Consider the following 23,467-nt stretch of genomic DNA (forward strand, 5'->3'; position numbering starts at 1 on the left):
AGTTTGGTCGGGAGATTTGACTCCCTGCTCTATGTTATGTTGAAAAAAATATCTTGTCAGCAAATAATAGTGCCAAATAAAAAAGTACTAATTAACTTCTTGAAATGTCCGTTTTAAAAAAGTGAACAAAGAGCAGTAATTAAAAAATGTACATACAATTTGTTTAATGTAAATGAGGCAACACAAAAAAAATATATCTTTACATCTTTAGTTAAAGAGGAACAGGACAACGGAAACAATAAAAAAAAAAATCACTGATTATTACATTTTGTCTTCAAGTACTGCACAAAAATAGAACATTAGTAGTACATTGCAATTGGAATCTTTACCTATTATATGTGTACATATTACAAGCAGTGGTTCTCAATGTGTGCTGCATGGGGTAGCAGATTTTTAAATGTACTTTCAAAAACTCTGCAGTTTCTATCTTTTTTATTTACATATGTGATATAGAAGATTTATTAATACTACTAAAGTAAGTCAGCAGATATAGATGAAAAAACTTCTTAATACATCCTCTAGGCTATCAATAATTGACTAGGCCTACATCTCCCACTAATTTCCCTTCTCAGTACTTTGTGTTCGTACATACGCAGCTGTCAGGATTATAAAATCCTAGCTTCACAGTAGTTTTCAATGATAGTAGCAATATCATGTTGTATATTCCTTTACGGTTTTAAAGTGGAGTAGTTTGATTGATTATTGGATACAAAGTATGATGCGAAATATATTAATGTTGAGAAGGAAATGTTGGTAGTTGTTTCGGTCCAACATATGAAAGAATGTGTCATGGTCAATTTTTCACACTAATTATAATGAGCTGATATTCATCAATTGCCTGGTCTAATATACATGTTCATAAAATGTTAGATAAAAACAATTTTTTTTCTTGTAAGGATTTATGTGGCACACTGTGGCAACCCTGGATATAAAAATAGTTGAGGACCACTGCTATCACAACACACACATGAGAAAAAAATATTGAAAAATATTGAAAAATAATTAGGTAGCAAATTTTGAATAATAGTAGTAGAAAATGTTCATGGAAAATAAAGAAACATTTGTTACTCTTATATAATAAGACAAAAATAAAAGGCTTCTGAGTAGACATTTTAAAAAAAATTGTTGTAGCTTCATAATATACCTGTACAAACAGGCACATATAGAGGTAAATCACAGACAAGCTGTTTGGCTATAAATATTCATAAACAAGTCTACAACAGCGCAGCAGTTTAAAAATTTCAATGTGACATACAATAACATTTATTTTCCAGCATGGCTGACAGGTTCCTTCAAATTATTAATCAAAATTAACCACAACTTCACCTGTATAGAGAAAAATCAATACTGTTATACAATTAATATAACAAAAATAATGGAACAGAGTAATGTACTCAAAAAATTGTATATTTAAATGTCAGTAAAAGAAAGAAACCTTTTTCAACAAATATATACGGAATGTCATTTAATGTAATAATATTTCTAAGGCAATTATTTTTCTATCAAAAGAAAAATATTAAATTTGGCAGATGAATATCAAAGGCATTAGAATCAGAAATAGGTTTTTTAATTTAATAATAAAATGGTGCCTCATAAAAAAAAACCTCCAAGTGTAAAGTATCACATAAGTAAACATTTTAAAGAAGAGTCAGTAAACTTTGTAGTTTAAAGAGTTGTGGTGTAGCAACATTTCTAGTAATACTCCTAAAGAAAATATTTAAAAAAAAAAACATCATAGAATTTCTAAATACCATTTATATTGACAGATCAAGTTAATATTTATTATTTTATTTTTAGATCATTAAAAATAATTTTATATAAAAAAATTAAACAATAAATATATCACAGAATTGTTAAGTCTTAAATTAAAAATAATACAATGGATGGAATAAGTGAGTATGGTTATATAATATTTTGCCCAAAACCATTTATATTTGTAAAACTATTTGATTATATAATTACTGTTAAAGTAAACATGACTAACACCTACAGAATAAATAAACCAAAAATACTGCTCATTAATAAAAAGGACCCTCATTTGCTGAAGAATATATCATTTACAAAAATAAAGTGATATAAAATAAATTTTATACCATTTTACAATGGAGTAGATAAACATACTTTATAAAGTAAGGCCCTAAGGCAATTTATGGTCCAGCATCTACATCAGCAGCAAAATACCACCAGGATCTAAAGATCAAAATACCACCAGGATCAGCAGCAAAATACCACCAGGATCTAACTATCAAAATACCACCAAGATCAGCATCAAAATACCACCAGGATCTAAAGATCAAAATACCACCAGGATCTAAAGATCAAAATACCACCAGGATCTAAAGACAACAACTTGGACGACAAGTGCTAAACTAGGTGAAAACAACTGGCCAGATGAAAACAACTGAGCATCTGATGAAAACAGACCTAGTCACACAAACTGACCACTTGACACAAACAGACCTAGAAACAAAAAGTGACAAAAACAGACCAGTAAACTGACCAGTTGACCAAAACTGACCAAGTGATGAAAACAAAGCATGTGATAAAAATGGACCAGAAGACAAAATTTGATCCAACCATGAATGAGATCTAGCAGTAGAGAAGCAGGAATAAAAATTCTATGAAACATCAATGTCAACCTAAACAAAACTGTTTCACTACAATATTCCAAATGATATTTCAAACAATTACATGGAAATTTAATCAACTGAAAATGATTTTTATTTTACAAGAACTCTAAGATCTATAAGGCTTTATTTCTAAATTCTTTTACAATCTAAAGCCAGACAAGCAAGCTATTTATCTAACTGAAACTGGTTCTGTTTGCAATACAAACAAAACAAGAACTAAAAGAATAGAGGGAAAATAAATCTTCGCAACAGGCAATAAAGAATTCTAAGATCATTTTATATCAAACCATACATTAATTAAAATTAATAGCACTTTTAGAAAAATTACAATAAAAAAAGTATTGAGTAAATGTGCAGTGACTTAGATTCAAAGTTAACATCAAACTTAAAATTTTATGTCATAAAAAAGTGAAATTAATCTGTAAACTATTGAAAGATATCTGCAACATATTTTCTTTTTATGTATATTTTAAAAAAAAATACTTAAAAGAATAGTAGCAATTCACAAATGATAGCTATATTACAAGTTATTTGTAAACTTTATGTTGAGAAAATAAACAAAATTACGATTAGGCAGCATGTCTTTATTTATAGAGTAAAGAGATTTTAAAATGAAATAAAATACCATACATTTTAAAATAAGACTGGATATTATAAAAAATATTTAAAAATAAGAACAGTTTAAGGTTAATTAAAAAAGCTTAGTAAATTGAATTCAAATAAAATTTTACAAATTGGAATAAAATGTATTTAAAAGTAATTTTCTTCTTTTATATAATTACTAGTTTTCTTCTTTTTAAAAATAACTGAACATTTTATTAATAAGTCAGTGTCTGACAGTAAAAAATATGACCTACTATGCCTCAAACTCATCCCCATCACCGAAGTCATCTCTGCTGAGTTTGAAGTCATCGTAAATATCAAAGTCAGATTTATCCTGCGACAGGAAGGTGATGCCGCCCCTGTCATGGCCGCCGGCCCGCGTTACTCTACCGCTTCCCTGCGTGAACTGGATCGTGTGTTCCCCGCTGGTGTCAGTTCTTCTAAAATTTACAGGAGGCTCAACGGTGAGAGAGAAATGGTGGCTGGGACGGTCATACGTGTCCCAACTTGTGTCTGGCTTCAGACCACCTGAACCCATGAGAGGATCCTCTGAGGATATGGAGTTGTTTCTCTGTGGATGAAAGAAATAGGGCTGGAACATTTGTTTATATATTTATTTTTGTTTTTAAAGTCAAGTTTTGGAAGACTTTTATTTTTTATTTCAATTTATGATTATGAAGTAAAGACAATGAGGCTTGAAATTTGTTTAAAATCTTGATACAATTTATGTTTTTAAATTAAGTTTTAGAAATTATATTCATTTATTAAAAAATATTTCACTGTAGATGAAACAAATTGGGTTTGAACATTTGTTTATACATTTATTTAATTTTTAAGTTAAGTTTTGGAAGATGTAATAATTCATTTATTTAAGATTATTTCACTGTGAAACAAATTGGTTTTGAATGTTTGTTAAAATTTTCTAATAAAATATAATTAGAGCCAAAAATAAAAAACCTTGATGAAATTATATTAAGTCCCACATTTGATTAGCCACCATGATAAGCTATGTTAAACCTTAAGCAGCATACAGTAAGCTCCAGGATTAGTTTGTTATATTTGTATCATTCATCATTATATCTAAAAGTTGAATGACAATATATAATTGAATATAGTGAAGTTCTTAGTTTCAATTTAAACATAAATTAATCAAAAAATGAAAAAAGTAATGTTTTTTTCATACAATGAAGAGTCATCACCTTCTTCTAACCATTTATTCAGCTATTACATGTCACATGTTTTAAGTTTTGTTAGGGACTAAAAGTAGGTCTATGTTTAGGGCTACTTTTAAGGAAAGCTTCCATAGGCAGTTGCACAACACAGTAGATTTGCTATTTAAGAAGGACATTCATCCCTTAACAAATGTTTATCATTTGGGAGGAAATGGGGAAAGGAGAGAAGGGGAGAAGGTGGCACTCACCTCCTTCAACAACTTATCCAAAAGAAATTTTTGCTGAGTAATATTTTCCAACTGATCCAGAACGCGAGAGTTTTCTTCTTCCAAATACTCGACCCGCGTCTGCAAGACAGACACCATCCGTGTCTTGTCCTTCAGTCTCTCCTCCATCTCTGACAACCTGAAACACATCCCATGGGGAGCTGAAACAAAGGGACAGAAGTAGGGGCTGAAACAAAGGGAGAGAAGTAGATGGTGAAACAAAGGGACAGAAGTAGGGGCTGAAACAAAGGGACAGAAGTAGGGGCTGAAATAAAGGGAGAGAAGTAGGGGCTGAAATAAAGGGAGAGAAGTAGGGGCTGAAACAAAGGGACAGAAGTAGGGGCTGAAATAAAGGGACAGAAGTAGGGGCTGAAACAAAGGGACAGAAGTAGGGGCTGAAATAAAGGGAGAGAAGTAGGGGCTGAAATAAAGGGAGAGAAGTAGGGGCTGAAATAAAGGGAGAGAAGTAGGGGCTGAAATAAAGGGAGAGAAGTAGGGGCTGAAATAAAGGGAGAGAAGTAGGGGCTGAACTAAAGGGAGAGAAGTAGAGGCTGAAATAAAGGGAGAGAAGTAGGGACTGAAATAAAGGGAGAGAAAGGGCTGAAATGAAGGTAGAGAAGTAGGGGCTGAAACAAATGGACAGAAGTAGGGGCTGAAATAAAGGGAGAGAAGTAGGGGCTGAAATAAAGGGAGAGAAGTAGGGGCTGAAATAAAGGGAGAGAAGTAGGGGCTGAAATAAAGGGAGAGAAGTAGAGGCTGAACTAAAGGGAGAGAAAGGGCTGAAATAAAGGGAGAGAAGTAGGGGCTGAAATAAAGGGAGAGAAGTAGGGGCTGAAATAAAGGGAGAGAAGTAGGGTCTGAAATAAAGGGAGAGAAGTAGAGGCTGAACTAAAGGGAGAGAAAGGGCTGAAATAAAGGGAGAGAAGTAGGGGCTGAAATAAAGGGAGAGAAAGGGCTGAAATAAAGGGAGAGAAGTAGGGGCTGAAATAAAGGGAGAGAAAGTGCTGAAATAAATGGAGAGAAGTAGGGGCTGAAATAAAGGGAGAGAAGTAGGGGCTGAAATAAAGTTAGACAAAGGGAGGGAAGTAGAGGCTGAACTAAAGGGACAGAAGTAGGGGCTGAAATAAAGGGAGAGAAGTAGGGGCTGAAATAAAGTTAGACAAAGGGAGGGAAGTAGAGACTGAACTAAAGGGACAGAAGTAGGGTCTGAAATAAAGGGAGAGAAGTAGGGGCTGAAATAAAGGGAGAGAAGTAGAGGCTGAACTAAAGGGAGAGAAGGGGCTCAAATAAAGGGAGAGAAGTAGATGGTGAGACAAAGGGAGAGAAGTAGAGGCTGAAATAAAGGGAGAGAAGTAGGGGATGAAATAAAGGGAGAGAAGTAAAGGTTGAGTCAAAAGGAGAGAAGTAGTGACAGAAGAAAAATTGAATTGAAAGGACAAGAGGCAACAGAAAGTGTACCATGATTTTTTCCCCCCATAAATTATAAAGAGCAATTCTGGAGCAAGCAGGAAGAAAAATTATGTCACCCCTAGATAAACCCATATATGATAGTATTTTTTTTATTTTTAAAAATTTCTCTCTTTTAAACAATGATTATGCTTTCTAAAGTTTCAAATTGAAGTTGCTTATATTTTACAAGTTACATTACACATGTTTTAGCCCAAAAAAACAAACCCAACTAAATAATAACTTCATACTATTCTACATCTTAAGTTCATTTTTGCCCTACAACTACCACAAGTAGTCCTACTACAGCAATACACTCAGCTATAAACTGTCTAATTTGCTATATCTTCATAAGGACTAATCATACACAGATTGTGAGTTGTCTCTAGAGAGTTGATAACTAAAATATATCCCACTATTTACACAACAACAAGTTTAAATAAAAGCTTTTACTATTGAAACACTTAAGCTTTAGATACACAATACATTTCTTTAATTTATACACATTATTGCTGTTATATTATCTGGAATGTAACTTACAATATAAAGAAAATAAATGGCAAATTAACATGTAATGTAAAAATAAAACATCACATGTTCTCTGACTGTAAAAACATTTTAGGAAAATTATCACAAAGTTAGTGCAAAAGACCTCTGCCTGTAAATCCCAGGTGGTAAATATTTTCAATCTTGCAGAAATTATATTTGATGCTTGTAAAGAAAACATAAAAAAGTAATAGACTTAACTACGAGTGTTGATTTTATTAAAGAAGGTGTTACTTTGTCTAGTCAGCTGTGTAAATTTAGGATGAAAAAAATTGTGCTTAAACAACAGGTGCAGGATAATGCAAAGAATGCTAAAAACAATATAAGTCTAAAAATGAAACAATGGACTCAGTGTTAGAGTTAAAATAAATACGAATATGCTTATTTCAATTTTTTTTTCTATCTTCATTATATAATTTTGTTTACACTTATATCATTACAGTTTTAACAGTAAAAAATAATTCTAGTGCAGCACTGTAATGACAACATAAACCTTCTGTTTCACAGGTGGGTTTTTTTATATTGCAAAAAAATTAGTTTTTAAGTAAAATACTAATGGGATGACATGGTGTAAACGGTAGAGCGCAAGTTTGCTAACCAGAAAGTCTCAAGTTCGAATCCGGGGTCCAAGTCAGTAGAATGTCCCTGAGTCCACTCAGTTCTGATGAGCACCTAACACATGTTAGGGAACGTAAAGGCGGCTAGGCAAAGTGATGACTATACCTTCCCTTCCGAGGTCAAGAAACATATGAACTCTACTTCATCTGCTCAATGGATCACTAGGTCTAAAGAGGATTTCTTACTTTATACTAATGTAATTAGGTCTTAATTAGGACTTATAGAGTCTTAAGACAATATGAGTACATAAACTAGCAGGTTAACTATCCAAGTCTTCTGATTGGGAATAATTATTGCTATTATACTTAGTAGTCTCAAGTAATACAAAAATGTAAAGAAAGAGTTAATATATAGTGGAAATATTTCATGTTTGCAGTTTTTTAAATAATTTTTTACTCCAACTTTTATGATGTAAGAAGCAGTGATATGGGACTACATGATCAACAAATTAAATGATTCTACAAAGGAAGAGTAACATGTGACCTTGATCCTCCTATAAAACGTATTTAAAACACCATAAACTGTGTTTATACTTAACATAATTAGTTAAGGATAATTGCAACTATGAAAGTAAAGCTTCAATGATTAAAAGAAAAATTGTAATGAAATAAAGCTTAGTGAATTTTGAGGTTTCTACTTCACAAAAATCCAAAACACAGCAGCAGGAAAATGCTCCATATCACCAAGGCAACACACAGGGAGAGAATTAAAAGCTGAAGCGTAAAATCTACGGTGTCTTACCTTAGGAGGAGATTCTCATAGAAATGAGAAATATGGAACACAGAAGATATGAGGGATTGGAATAAAATAAAAAACATAATTGTTATGACTTTAATAAAAAAAATAGGTGAAGAGAATTTTTTTAATTTTAAAACATTCTCATTTCTTATACAGTGCAAATGTGTAGTTTACTATGAGTGTTAATTGATTAAAATACAGACATTATAAAGCAGTGTGTTCCAAACGAATTCACAATTTTATAACAGCATCTCCCTTAAAAAAAACTAGACTGACAATGTTTCTTTTTTCTCTTAACTTTGACCTGAAGCTAAACCTAAACCACAACTCTAAACCTATCCTAAACCTAACCCTACCTTTAACCCTAGCCCTATTGTTAACCCTTACCACAATCCTAGCCCTAACCGTAACTTTAACACTTACCATAAACCTAATCTTAACCCTAAACCTAATACTGTTTATAATTGTTACTATTGAATAAATTGTTATTTCATAAATGTGAACTGACAATATTTCAATCACAATAAAAGATAATTTAATATAAAGCCTACAAATTTTTGCTTATCTTTTAAAGTTTTACAAAGACTTATGTTAGTAACGAAAATTAATTTTAAAAAACTTAATCAAATAGAGTATGTCAAATACGTACTGAGTGATTAGCTCCCTTTTTTCTCGCACCATCTGCTTGTAGTTGACGTCCATTCTTTCTTTCCACTCCAACTCTTTGCTCAATGTGGCTTGGGTCAGTCGGAGGTCATCGTCCAGGTGTTTCATGGCTTCCTGGTATTTACTCCTTTCATTGGTGTAGAACTCTCTGGAAACATTTCAAAAGCTTATTATATTTACTTAATAGGATGGAGTGGTTCGATGGTAGAGCATATGACTGCTACTTTAAAGACTCAAGTTTGAATCCAGGTTCAAGTGCGTAGAACGTCACAGAGTCCACCCAGCTCTTATGGGTACCTAACTCATGATAGGGTAAGTAAAGGCAGCTGGGCATAGTGCTGACCACACTATCCTTTCATATGCCGAGGTCACAGAAACAGTTGAACTCTACTTTACTTGCACCATAGATCGTCAAGTTTGAAAAGGAACTTTATAGTTACTCAGCATCTTACATAAAGTATTATACATCTCTTAGCCATAACAGAGAAAGGAAGCACATTAAAACCTTGCTTATTTGGAATTCATATTTAGCATCTTTATTAGTTTGCTGTTTGTGTTATATAAAAAAAAAGTGTAGAAAAAATTGTGTTAAGTGCAGAAGAATTTCTTGCTGCACAGGAAATTAGTGGTCACTTACTGATCAGCTACTGACAAATTACTGGTCAATTATTGACCAGTTACTGAAAAACTATTGACCAAACACTGACCAACTCCTGGCCACTAGTGGCCAACTCCTTAACAATTATTGACCAAAAACTGGTCAACTATTGACCAATTGCTGACCAACAACTGAACAAACACAGACTAAATACTGACCAACTACTGACTAAACCCTGACCAAACCCTGACACTGCCACTAACACAGCTACTAACCTGGCTTTAATGAGCTTAGATTTGGTCCTGAGCTTCCTCTCCTCATACTTCTTCATGTCCACACCAAACCCTGACCAAACCCTGACCAAACCCTGACTTAACCTTGACAAAACCCTGACATTGCCACTACTACAGCTACTAACCTGGCTTTAATGAGCTTAGATTTGGTCCTGAGCTTCCTCTCCTCATACTTCTTCATGTCCACATCCCTCCTCTCACTGACACTGTACAGCTCATACTGCAGGTCCTTCACCTCCTGCTGTAGCTTGGCTATCTGCTCCATCAGTGACCTCTGACCTCCCTCAGACTTATGCTGAGCCTGTCACCAAAACATTACACAGGCTAGTTACATCTTGTTACATTACACACATTACACAGGCCAGTTACAAATTAATGCCATTACACAGGGTAGTTGCATCTAATACAGGGGTCGGCAACCTTTTGAGACAGAAGAGCCAAAAGCTACAATCTACAAAATTTCCAAATTTTAATGAGCCACACTAACATTTTTACGCTCTACTTCACCTATTCTCATTTTTTAAATTTTTTTTAAAGTTGTTTTTGTTTTTACAGTATAATATTTTTATTTAGTTTTGAAAAAATAATATAAGTATTATGGACCTGATGAGAAGCAGATTGCAGAACGCTGATCTAATAACATTACCAAGGGAAGTTTTATTTATGTCTCAAGAATGTAACAGGTCACATGAGAGTCAGTAAATTATAACGAATTATGAAGTAATTTCACTTTCAGTTGTCTACCAATTCCTGATGTACAGAAACTAGCAGTTTTCTATTTTAACTAGAGATAAATTATAATTCTAAAATAAATTAATATAAAGATTTGACACATAGTGATACAATTATTTAAATATTCATGCTTAGTGATGCTATAAATTATTGCTATTTTATTATTATTGAATTTCTAAGTATTATTAACAATAACTAGAAAACAAAGTTCTAGGTTGTCTCCCTTAGTGTAATTAAATGTATAAATAGGATAAGGCACATATTAATTTTAAATATTAAACAACAGATTTGAAAAGTTGGTTCCAAGTGGTTCCAAATTTTTGTTGCCAGAAAGCATATTCTTCAACCAAAATTGAATATTTTTTAACATTTGTGTAATTAGTACAAAATTACTAGTACATTTAATTATACTAGTATAAAAATTTAGAAAACACTTTCATTTTTAATTTGGATTAGTAGAGTCAGGGTGTTGTGGTGATTGGTGATGTTATATTCCGTTTGACATTTCAAGGAGAGGTTGAGGGCAGTTTTTGAAAATATTTGAATTGATAAAATAATTCTAAACTGCTTTTGAACGGCTTATGTTCGATACAAAAATATAAAAATGAGTGTAATTGATGGTTCCCAAACAACTTTAATTTTTACAAATGTAACTATAATTTTATCATTTGCCATAAGTTTAAAAGTTTTTTTCAAAAATTCAGTATAATTACCTAAGCTTTTCATGCCTATTCGAAATATTTATAACATTTTTAAATAATATGATCAATATATTTTAAAGTATTATTTAATGGTTTGCAAATATGTATACAATCTTTAATAAGAACATACAATTTGTTGTTTTTTATTTTAGCATGAATGATCTAGTCATTTGAATTTCACATGAACTTACAACAGAAAAAAATAATTATGCATAAATATGATGTAGCATCATATTTGCATCTGTACTAGTATCTTTTTAGTTTAATGATCACGTCCTTATGTTTAAAATTCAAATAAATCACTTAAGGGAATATGCTAGTTGTTTTTTTCTATTTTGTCAAATTTAAGATCTAAAGCTTTTAGAGTACTTTTACCGTGTTTGGCACATGAAAGTAAGTATTAAACAGCAAAAACGGGTCTAAAAAATATTTCAGTTGTCATAAAAACCGGAAAAAACATCTGCCATTTCAAAATTTTCAGTACTTTTTAAAAAGCTACAGCTTTACTATAACAGACTCACTCATGAGTATATCTGTAAATTCACAGTTAAGCTCCCTACTGAGTTTATAGCTAAGCTCCCTACTGAGTTCACAGTTAAGCTCCCTAATGAGTTTATAGCTAAGCTCCCTACTGAGTTCACAGTTAAGCTCCCTAATGAGTTTATAGCTAAGCTCCCTACTGAGTTCACAGTTAAGCTCCCTACTGAGTTTATAGCTAAGCTCACTACTGAGTTCACAGTTAAGCTCCCTACTGAGTTTATAGCTAAGCTCCCTACTGAGTTCACAGTTAAGCTCCCTACTGAGTTTATAGCTAAGCTCCCTACTGAGTTCACAGTTAAGCTCCCTACTGAGTTTATAGCTAAGCTCCCTACTGAGTTCACAGTTAAGCTCCCTACTGAGTTTATAGCTAAGCTCCCTACTGAGTTCACAGTTTAGTTCCCAACTGAGTTCACTGTTAAGCTCCCTCCAAATTTCAACAAAGACCCACTCACAGAAGAAACGTTCTGTACACGGGAGAGCTGAGACTCGAGGTCAAGGACAGTGTGCTGGAGCTTGGCCTCCCTCTGCTTTAGGAGGACAACCTGGTGCTTGAGCTCACTGACTGTCTGGTCAAGCAGGGTCCTGATGGGGGGAGGGGGGATAAGATTTGAGAGAAGGATAAGTTTCAGCCTGGTTGAAAGGTAGAGCTTTCAAAATAGTTTACTAAATAGTAGAAAACATCTAGCAGTTTAAAATAGTTTACTAAATAGTATAAGTATCAGCAGTTCAAAATCGTTTATTAAATAGTATAAGTATTAGCAGTTCAAAATAGTTTACTAAATAGTATAAGTATCAGCAGTACAAAATAGTTTACTAAATAGTATAAAGTATCAGCAGTTCAAAATAGTTTACTAAATAGTATAAAGTATCAGCAGTTCAAAATGGTTTACTAAATAGTGTAAAGTATCAGCAGTTCAAAATAGTTTACTAAATAGTGTAAAGTATCAGCAGTACAAAATAGTTTACTAAATAGTATAAAGTATCAGCAGTTCAAAATAGTTTACTAAATAGTATAAGTATCAGCAGTTCAAAATAGTTTACTAAATAGTATAAAGTATCAGCAGTTCAAAATGGTTTATTAAATAGTATAAGTATCAGCAGTTTAAAATAGTTTACTAAATAGTATAAGTATCAGCAGTTCAAAATAGTTACTAAATAGTATAAGTATCAGCAGTTCAAAATAGTTTACTAAATAGTATAAACTATAGGCAGTTCAAAAGAGTTTACTAAATAGTTTAAAATTGTTTATTAAAAGTATAAAGAATCATAAGTTTGAACATGATTACAAAATTGTATAAAGCATCAGCAATTTAAAATTGTTTACTTAATAATGTAAAGAATCAGCAGTTTAAAATTGTTAACAAAATGGTATAAAGCATTAGCAGTTTAAAATGGTTTACTATACAGTATAAAACACCCAGCAGTCTAAAATTGTTTACCTCTGTAGTTTCTCCCTTTCCAGCTGGTGTTTGGTGGTAACTAATCTATCTTGTGTATCCTCGAACCCAGATTGTCCAGCCTCTGCTGTTGACAGCTGTTTTTCTAAGTAAATCATCTTCTGTGTGGCAGCCTCTAGTTCCCTTTGTAGATCCTTTACCTAATGTAAACAGAGCACTGATTAACCATAATAATAAACACAAATTCTACATATAGTATCCTTTATTAAATAGCTTTTGGAAGTTGTTTATAAATGTATAAGTTTATAAGTAGATGAAAAAGTCATAATTTTATTATAGCTTCCAACTTATTTCATGTGAACTTTTTATTTACATAAGACATAGATTACATAAAATGTGCCTGTTAGCTGCTAAATAGCCAACTTCCTATCATATATGGTTTAATTGTGGAAATATCAAATGAATTATGTACATTCAATACTAGTGTTTTGTTGGCAAACATTTAATGTGTGGCTATGTGATTAATATTCTTTACTGGTAAGTAGATACAGCTGTTTACTTAAACATTTGGTTCATTCATGTTGTACCTTCAATAACAAATAGTACTTCTAAAAATGATTGGCTTCACAATGCTTCAAATCTGATACAGACCCACTATCCTTAACCTAGCCTATCATGTGTTGTAAGCCTAACAAGTTAAAAGAGTAAATAGCAGTATGATTTTGAGGCTACAGCTAAATTCTGTTAATGTGTTTAACCTTTGTTAGATCATTCAGAGAGCCATGCAAGAGAACAAATATTATCAATGTTATATAAAATCAAACTTATTCAATCATATCAGAACAGAATATAACAATTCAACACACGTTTTATTATTAGTTTGGGAATCAAAATATACAATTACACTTTTAATTTTAAAAACCATATTACAACCAAAATTGTATTAAGGAACTATGACCAAAAAAAGTCAACAATTTTAAATACTTCAACAATAAACAAAACATAAAGAGCTACACCCTATACTTGACCTTATGATTTCTTAATTGTCACAACAGAAAAAATTTAGATTTTTTAATACAAAACAAAACATGTCTAAAGCCACAAATGTTAAAAAAACAACCACTTCAGTTTGAAACTTACAAGTCCAAAAGTATTCTAGATCAGAAAAATAGATAACAATCTCAGCAAGATAAAAGCATGAGTCGATTTTATTTTGAATTTTAATTTTTTGGAGCATATACCATCATCTTTTACCTTTTATACCAAAGACATGGGGCAGATTTAGTAGAGTTTATCTGTTTCAATGACCTGGGTATACAAGTGGATAATGTGGTCTGCACTATGCCCACCCGCCTTTGTTTCCCTAACGTGAATTAGGTACCCATTAGGAACATTCTACTGATTTGAACCCAGATTTGAACTCGAGACTTTAGGTTAGCATTGTAGCTCTCTACTGCATATGCAATAGTTTCAATTAACTAAAACAATTCTATTCTTTCATTATTTATTACCATGTTGTGAAGCTAGTTTGTATGTGCTGGCTGCAGAGTTGGTAGAACACAAGAGGTTTGAAGACAGAACAAAGAGTTAAAAGTACATGGTGATGACAAGAAAATGTACAAGAATGTATGAAGTGTAGAAACTGTTAATAGGGCCTACATCTTTAGTAACACATGCTGAGAAACAGTTTTATTCATTTTATAATTTTGATTTAACCCTTTAGCTGTGGTAGGTGGTTCTAACATCAAGCGCATGAAATAACAAAATGTGTACACTTATTGATTTGACATTTTGTAGGTAATGTTTGAGTATAAGTCAACCTGTCAAATATAGGCACTTTGAATTATTCAATTTAAGTACATATCATCAGCAGTGTCAGGGAATTGTAGGCCAAAAGTAATATAAATTCAAGAAAATCTTATCCCTTTTTTCTTCAGCAAAATAAAATAAAATAAAAATAATTATAGCTGCAGATCACGATGTATAAAATGCCAAGAATGTTCACTACACAGCTGCCGTCATGGCAACACTAACTCACCAACTATTTATGGAATTTTTTTCATATTGGCTACAGCGTAAGTGTTAACAGCTTTATATGTAAAGAGAAAAATTTCAAATATCTCTCCTTCTAAAAATTTCTGCAGTACTTTTTAGTGCTAAGAATCATTTTTTTAACATTGCATGTTTCATCTACCAACACATTTGCATATCAGTTGCCACTAGAATTTGTCACAAAAGGAGATCTTTTATATAGACTAGAAAATGAACTAAAATGAACTATAAAAAACAGTGATTATAAAATATATCTCTGAATCAAATCCTAAAACCTATTTTTTATCTTCTATCAACTAGTGATGTCTAGTAAATTAAAAAAATAACCAACATTTAATAAAATTTGAAAACAATGTAATTATTTCTTACCTTCCGTTCTGAAGCTTCGGCCCTAGCTACAATAGCTTTAGTTGATACTTCATATGTGGTTTCTTTTTGAGACAGGCTGCTTTCATATTGACGTATGGTGGCCAGGTGCTGTGGGTAGGGTTAGTCATTAACAGTTTAATAAAACAGAAAATGATCAGAGAAAAGCTATTTCCCTTTATTTTTTAAAACCAGCTGTAATTCATTAGATCAATCTGTCTATACATAAATACTCTTGGTGAGAAACAATCTAAAATCTAGAACCATTATTACTGTTAAGACAAATTACATAGAATCTATGGACTACACAGATGTACTGGTCCATTGCCTGGAAAAAAAATATATCTACATGGCAACTATATTATGTACATTTCAGAAGTGTTTAACTTCATGGATTACCTCCCTTCATTAATCTGATAAAAAAAATTGAATTATGAGGTATTAATTTATGAGGTATTTAAACACATTTGATCACGCAGTAGCCAGTAAAAAAAAAAATCAAGTATATGGTTTTTACCTTGATGATTTCTTGTTCCTGTGAATGATTGGCTGATTCTAAACTTGTATTTTTCTCCATTAGACTTCGAACTTGACTCCATGACTGATGAATTATTCAACAAAAGAGCATTGTTACAATCTTTCTAAAGCAACATTTAAAAAAAATATTTTTATTAATTCATTTTTCTCACTTTATTACATTTTTAAAGTCATTATTCTATTTTATCTCCTTATAAACTTAATGTTGAATTAGATATTATTTCTAAAACATAAGATTTAATTTCAGTTTTGCTTGTTTTAAATATTCTAAGACAGACTAAGAAGGTAAAATCTTTACCTTAGTCAGCTCGCTATCTATCACACGATTTCTACTGGTCACCTCCTGTTTCTGTTTGATCTCCACCTGAAGATGTTTTTCTAATTTTTCATTCTGGGACTGGATTAAGGACACTTCATTCTTCAGCTGGGTCAGTTCCTGTTGGCACCAGCACAGAAAGGGAATTAAAGATTTTTTTTTTAAATTATAGAGCTAGACAATTTAGCAAAAAGCTATTTAAACTCTCAATATGACAAAAAATAGAATTTTTTTCTACATTAAAAAAATTATTTTAAATTTTAAGTTTGATTGGTTATTTTAAGAAAATATTCATTACCTCTTCTATTCCTAGTTTTTGTAATTTCAAATCCCTAATTTCTGAAGTTGATGCTTCTAGTCTGTCATGAGCTATGTCTAACTCATATCTATGTCTTTGTTTTAACTCTTTGTAGTCTTGCTCCAAGCGAGCAATGGTGCTTTCATGTTTGGCCTGGGGAATAAGTATTTTAGTTCAACATTTTTGTAGTAGTTTGATGAGCTTTGATCGATGGTGTGGTGGAATGGTAGAGCATATGGCTGCTAACCCAAAAGTCTCAAGTTCAAATCCCCAGGTTCATATTAGTAAAACATCCCACAGTCCATGCAGGTCTGATGGTTACCTGAGTACAACATTAGGGAAAGTAAAGGTGGCTGGGCATGGTGCTGACCACACTATTCTATTCATATGCAGAGGTCACTAAAACAGGTGAACTCTACTTCACCTGTTATATTGACCATCAGGTTCGAAATGAACTTTCACTTAATGAGATTTATTACTTGATGTTTTGTTCCTGCAAAGTCCAGTAAGGACAGAAAAATGCTAGAAATCTATTCAGAAAGGAAAAATTCTAGAGTAGTTCTATAGCCTTAAAGTGTGATACACAACTTACAGAGAGTCCCAAGCTATCTGACTCAACTTTGAAGACTTTGGTTTGGCTTTTCTGAACCTCTTCTCTCAACTGTCGTATATGGCTGTTGGCTGCAGCAATATCTTGTTCTAGCTGATCAGTGTAGCGCCTGTTCTGCTGATACTTGTCTGATGACAAGAAAAATATTTTTAGAAACGTGAAAACATACAACTGCTGAATAATGAATGTAATCCTTTATACTTATAAAGTTGATAAAATTGCGCTGAATTTTCAGCTTTTGTTTAATTGAAGTAAATGTAATATGAGCTGATATGTAAGCTAGATACAATAGAAATTGAATTTCTTTATCTCTTATTGGCCATAGAAATGAGATTTCCAGGCATCTCAGTTCTGCTAGTGTCTACAACCACCCACAAAATTCCATCTTTCTGGTGTACCCACAGTCCTTTTTTAGGTAATTTCACTCTAAACCATTGTATTTCAATCTATGAATTGCAGAAAGTGATCAGCATTATGTGTAGGAGTGAATGGTTTTCATAGTCTGATGAGTTCTAAATAAACCTCCACTGTAGACAGTTTTGTATTGACTGCAATATTTCACCTCTTTCACCTGTCTACTTACCTGAGTTTCTCATCTTCTCCCTGCCAAGAAATTCCTCAAGCCCTTCACTTTTAGCCACAGCTGCAGACAGCTGTAAAACAAATGATTATTAATGAATTAATTAATGTATAAGAATATAAAAATAAGGCATGTTTAACTTAAAACTAATTTTAAATGCTTTTCTATCAGACTCAAAACAATGTGAGCAAAAAAAAATTTTTAATTTTAACATAGCAATGTTGAAGATGCTAGACTGTTAACCAGAAAGTATAGAGTTTGGATCTCAGTCTGTAGGATGTACCTGAGTCCATCCAGCTCTGATGGGTACATGACTCTCGTTAGGGAAACAAAGGTAGCTGGGTATAGTGCTGACCACATTATCCCTTTGTGTGCTAAGGTCTATTGAAACATGAATTCTCTTCATCTGCTCCATGTGTATTGGGCACGAATGGAAAAAGATGATGATTTAAATTAGATGTTTAGAACAGAATCATAGAAGTCTCAAAGTTCCAGTACCTTGCGTGCCAGCTCCCTGTTGTCCAACTCCAGCTGCTCAGCCAAGTTTTCCAAGGTTGTGATCCTATCAATGTGCTGCTGGCGCTCCTTCTCAAAGAACGGCTGGGTGCTGAGGTTTTCCTGCTGGGCGTCACTGATAGAGTCCAGCTCCTTCTGCAGGTAGTCCCTGTCCCTGGCCAGGGATTCCAACTTTGTCAGTTTGTTTTTCAGCTGGTTCTGTGTAAACTCTAAGGTGCCTGGTGAATGGAGACAAAAATAGTATCAAACAGGGAGATAACTCTAAGGTGCCCGGTGAACAGAGAATAAAATATTCTCAAACAGGGAGATAACTCTTAGAATAGAAAAATATAGTGAAGGAGCTATGGATTCCATACAGAAAAATTTAAACATATTCAATGAATCATTTAGTTGTTAAGTAAGACTTTTGCTACATAAAACAGCTACTATCTAAGACAGCTATTGTGTCAGATATATAAGATTTTGCTATGTAAGATTTTTAAGCTAACTGTAATTATCTTTAACTAAGATAATTGTTTATATGCTAGTGGTATAATAATGTGATTCTAATACATCTTTGGGAATTAACAGATCCTGATGTTTTTTTTTTTTTTACCAACATGAGATAAATCTAATCATAAATAACAAAAATTTAACAATTTGGTTTTTAAAATAATTTTTATGTGAGTTAGGCCTGAGATACTTACAAAATATATTTGAAATGTATAAAAACATAAATTAAAAAAATTAAATTAAATAAACAAATCTGTTGCATTAGTTGTAGAAGATACCAATAAATTAAGCTGATTAAAGTTTCCCTTTCAAACACTATGGTCTATGGGGCAAGTGAAGTAGAGTTGTTTCTGTGACCCCGGCATATGAAGAAACAATGTGGTCAGCACTATGCCCAGCTGCCATTGTCTTCCCCAACGTGAGTTAGGTACGCATCAGAGTTAGGTGGACTCAGGGACGGTCTACTGACTTGAACCCGGATTTGAACTCGAGACCTATGGGTTAGCAGTCCAGCCCTATACCGCTAGATCACTCTGTCCCATAAATTAAGCTGATTATTACAGATAAATAATTATTATAAGGTATTTATGTAAGGTAGCTGTAATGTAAGCCTTATTAAAGACAACTGTTATGTCAGCTGTTACCAATGGCAGATGTAATGTAATGTTATGTAAGACAGCTGTAATGTAAGCTGCTATGTAAGACATCTATAATATATGCTGTTATGGAAGACAGCTGTTATCAATGACAGCTGCCATGTAAGCCATTATGTGAGACAGCTGTGATAAACAGCTGTCCTGTAAGCTGTTGTACCTTGTGTTTCCGCCAATTCTCTCCTCAGTGCCCTAGCCTCACTTTCAGATTTCTCCAACAGCTGATTGGCCCTGTCCACTGAGTTCTGCAACAGGCTCAGCTCCTGCCTGGTGAGGAAAAAAAAGATTTGAATATTTTACCTGTCATTGCCCCCAATCAGTTGCTGTGTCCACAGTGACTGTTAAATATAGTATTTTAGGGGCCAATGATTTTTGCACCTATGTGAGTAAAATATTAAGTAAAATGCTTTATAATTAGACATCATTAGAGTTTTAAAACATCAACAGGCTTAGCATTGTGAAGATGACATTTTTAGGGTTTTAAGACATTGAAAAAATAGTAAACTTCCCCACTTTGGACCTCAAGATCCCTAGGTCAAATACAGTAGAGTTCCTTTGTTTCTAGACATTGTATATAAAAGGATGATGTGGTCAGTAGTATGCCAAGCCAATTTAGCCAACTCAGGAACCATCATAGCTGGGTGGACTCAGGGATGTCCTACAAACTTACGTCCAAGATCTGAACTAGACACTCAGGTTAGAAATCAAATGCTCTACCACCAAACCAAACACTTTTGCCTAATCTAACATTCAGGGACCCGACATAGCTGGGTGGACTCAGGGATGTCCTACAGAATTACATCCAAGTTCTGAACTAGACACTCAGGTTAGCAATCAAATGCTCTACCACCAAACCAAACACTTTTGCCTAATCTAACATTCAGGGACCCGACATAGCTGGGTGGACTCAGGGATGTCCTACAGACTTACATCCAAGTTCTGAACTAGACACTCAGGTTAGCAATCAAATGCTCTACCACCAAACCAAACCGTCCCACCTTAAGACATCAGCAAGCTGGGATGTACAAGATAAAATCTAAGTCAAAGAGCCTTGAGATTAAGCAACCTGCAGGATTCCAGATCTATCTTTGTTGTCTCCAGCTCCTCCTGTGCTTGAAACAGGTTGGTCTTAGTGGTGTTGATCTCGTTCATCAGACCATGGACGGAAGGGGTTATGGGGGCGCCATCTAGTGAGTCTGTGTCCTAGGTGAACAAAATACATTTCAGGTTATAGCTGATGGGGGAATGGGGGAATTTGGTTGAGTGGTAGAGTGTATTAGAGCCCTTAATATGAAAATGTTAAAAAAAAATTTCTTTTTGTAAAGCAATCTGTTGAGTGAGACAAGCCCGTCTGGATATTTGGCATAGGGGTGGCAGCAAATTTACCCCCACCCAGTCCCCCCTACCCCCAAATGGTAATAACCTCCACCACTTGAGAATATCTGTTATACATGATAATAGGTGAGTCAGGGTAATTAGTTAACTATGCTGTTCCCTATCCAAGCAATACCCTTTCATGTCAGGACCAAAGAAAATGGTGAACTTCACAATATTTTCCTGTGTGAGGTAGTTTTATGCTAAAAGATTATTTTTTTATCAGTATAAAAATTCTAGAAATTAGTAAAATAGACAAATTAGGCTTATTGTAAAGCTACCAAAAAATTCACTCACAAAAAATGCTATAGAGCTTTGTTAGCCAATGGCTCACAATAATTTTTACTTTTCGAAAAACCAAAACCATACTGAAACTAATGACCATTCTAAAATTACTAAATCAATATAGGCCTTAAAATGTATACATTAAAAACATAACCACCTATAACAGCCAATATGAAAGAAGTTTAACATTTACCATTAAGCAGTTGTATAGTAAATCAGGGATCAAGAAATGACCAAATTAAAAATGTGGTCACCATGGGAAGCATTCTTCTCCTCATTAAGGGGTAAAATACAACTAGACTGCTCTACTAAGTTATTTCTATAGTGAGGGTAAAGGTCACAATTATGGGGACTGGGCTAGTTACCTCTTTTTTAGAATGGTCACTGGACCCAAGGGATACATATGTCTGCCGGGAATGGTGAACCTGCTGAGTTATCAGTTCAGCTCTGGCTACTTCTGCTTCTTTCACAACCTGGCAACAACATGTCAACTGTTTAAAAAACCTGGCAACAACATGTCAACTGTTTAAAAAACCTGGCAACAACATATCAACTGTTTAAAAACCTGGCAACAACATGTCAACTGTTTAAAAACCTGGCAACAACATGTCAACTGTTTAAAAAACCTGGCAACAACATGTCAACTGTTTAAAAACCTGGTAACATTTATTTTAGCAGCAGCATAAAAAAATGGCACATTTAAGTTTGGCAATACCTAACCATTTAAAAAGCTAATGGTTCTAGTAACACTGGAATTAAGCCAACATGTAATCCTAATCCTAAATATTTTAAAATGAACAAACTTGGGGTAAAAGAGACATTATTCATTATATCAGGTATAAGAATATGTTTATTAAGATCCTAAATTAGTTTTCCACTAATTATTTGAAAACATTTGTGTAATCAATGACTACAAAAACATTTGAAAATCAATGTGACTAGACGCCATAATTCACACTTTAAAAACAATAAAATTCTATTCAAATTGTGTACTCTGTCACTTATAGATGACTATCACATTTTTGAAAATGTGCCAATCTTAGCAAACATTAAATTCCAATAAAAGTACCTCATTATGTTTGTCTTGCAGAGCTTGGTACTCATCCTGGGCAGTAAACAGATCATCTTGTAGCACCTGGACTCTTTTCTCTAAAGACTTAATCTGTGGAACATGAGATAACTTTAAAAACAAAGAACATAGACAACTGCTAACAGTACAATCATAATCATCATCTATTCGCCTGTTATTACTATTTAACTTGTCTAGCAACTGCTACCAGTATATAATCATCATCTATTTGCCTGTTATTACTATTTAACATGTCTAGCAACTGCTACCAGTATGTAATTGTCATCTATTGGCCTGTTATTACTATTTATCTTGTCTAGCAACAGCTACCAGTATGTAATTGTCATCTATTGGCCTGTTATTACTATTTATCTTGACTAGCAACTGCTACCAGTATGTAATCGTCATCTATTGGCCTGTTATTACTATTTAACTTGTCTAGCAACAGCTACCAGTATGTAATTGTCATCTATTGGCCTGTTATTACTATTTATCTTGTCTAGCAACAGCTACCAGTATGTAATTGTCATCTATTGGCCTGTTATTACTATTTATCTTGACTAGCAACTGCTACCAGTATGTAATCGTCATCTATAGGCCTGTTATTACTATTTAACTTGTCTAGCAACAGCTACCAGTATGTAATCGTCATCTATTGGCCTGTTATTACTACTTAACTTGTCTAGCAACAGCCAAGCTCACCTTTCCATTCAAGCTGTGCCTCATGTTGTCACTGTCCACCCTCAGGTCATCAAGTGCTTGCTCTAATTCCTTGACCTTCATTTCGCACTCAGCTCTAATTCTTTGTTCTAGCTTCAGCTCTTCCTCAAAGTCTGACGCCTCCTCCATCTCAATGATCTGCCAACACAATTTTAAAACATCAATTTTTTTTCGATTCATTATTTTAAAATGTACTAGTTGAAATAAAATAATAAATTTAAATTGTTTAGAAAGAATGTCAATTTTTTAAAAGAGAAATTGTATTTAACCAAAATTATTAAAAGAATCAACATAATTACATGTAAAAATATGCCTACATCTATTTAAAGAAAAAGAATGGTTAGAATTTTGAAAAATATCCACTTATTTTTAAAATTGATACATTATTAAGTTAAATAATTATCCACCAGTACAGCCAAGATTAACCAGTAACCCTAATGTGAGAAACAAACAACAACACCCAACCTTTTTATTCAATTCTGCAGTTAACGCCCTCTCCTTTTCTAGCTCTTGACAAAGTATCTGCACATCAGCCTCAGATTCTTCAAGAGCTTTGACAGCGACCTTGTGTTTATTCAGCTCTTCTCTCAAGCGAGTTAACTCCTCCGCTGTGTCTTGGTGCAACAATGAAACCTAGAATGGTCATCACAAGT

At 33.3% G+C, this 23,467-nt stretch overlaps 1 protein-coding gene across 1 annotated transcript in view; it reads right to left on the bottom strand.

Moving 5' to 3' along the window:
* Window positions 1-3,423: 3,423 nt before the first annotated feature.
* LOC131949590 (myosin-6) overlaps window positions 3,424-23,467 on the bottom strand; it is a 33,912-nt gene continuing 13,868 nt past the window's right edge. Inside the window, exons 17-36 of the mRNA XM_059311434.1 lie at window positions 23,280-23,447; window positions 22,797-22,952; window positions 22,095-22,187; window positions 21,391-21,498; window positions 20,433-20,569; window positions 19,527-19,633; window positions 18,204-18,439; window positions 17,709-17,778; window positions 17,108-17,253; window positions 16,516-16,668; window positions 16,200-16,337; window positions 15,882-15,965; window positions 15,368-15,475; window positions 14,087-14,101; window positions 12,989-13,146; window positions 12,002-12,131; window positions 9,702-9,877; window positions 8,669-8,833; window positions 4,654-4,810; window positions 3,424-3,804 (exon numbers count right to left, since the gene is read on the bottom strand). Of these exons, the coding sequence (XP_059167417.1) occupies window positions 3,487-3,804; window positions 4,654-4,810; window positions 8,669-8,833; window positions 9,702-9,877; window positions 12,002-12,131; window positions 12,989-13,146; window positions 14,087-14,101; window positions 15,368-15,475; window positions 15,882-15,965; window positions 16,200-16,337; window positions 16,516-16,668; window positions 17,108-17,253; window positions 17,709-17,778; window positions 18,204-18,439; window positions 19,527-19,633; window positions 20,433-20,569; window positions 21,391-21,498; window positions 22,095-22,187; window positions 22,797-22,952; window positions 23,280-23,447 (2,823 nt within the window). The 3' untranslated portion in view covers window positions 3,424-3,486. The remainder of the gene's footprint in view (window positions 3,805-4,653; window positions 4,811-8,668; window positions 8,834-9,701; window positions 9,878-12,001; window positions 12,132-12,988; window positions 13,147-14,086; window positions 14,102-15,367; window positions 15,476-15,881; window positions 15,966-16,199; window positions 16,338-16,515; window positions 16,669-17,107; window positions 17,254-17,708; window positions 17,779-18,203; window positions 18,440-19,526; window positions 19,634-20,432; window positions 20,570-21,390; window positions 21,499-22,094; window positions 22,188-22,796; window positions 22,953-23,279; window positions 23,448-23,467) is intronic.

This window comes from Physella acuta, unplaced genomic scaffold (genome assembly GCF_028476545.2).
Source record: "Physella acuta isolate Inbredline_101_S28 unplaced genomic scaffold, ASM2847654v3 ptg000703l, whole genome shotgun sequence".
NCBI classification, from domain to species: domain Eukaryota; kingdom Metazoa; phylum Mollusca; class Gastropoda; family Physidae; genus Physella; species Physella acuta.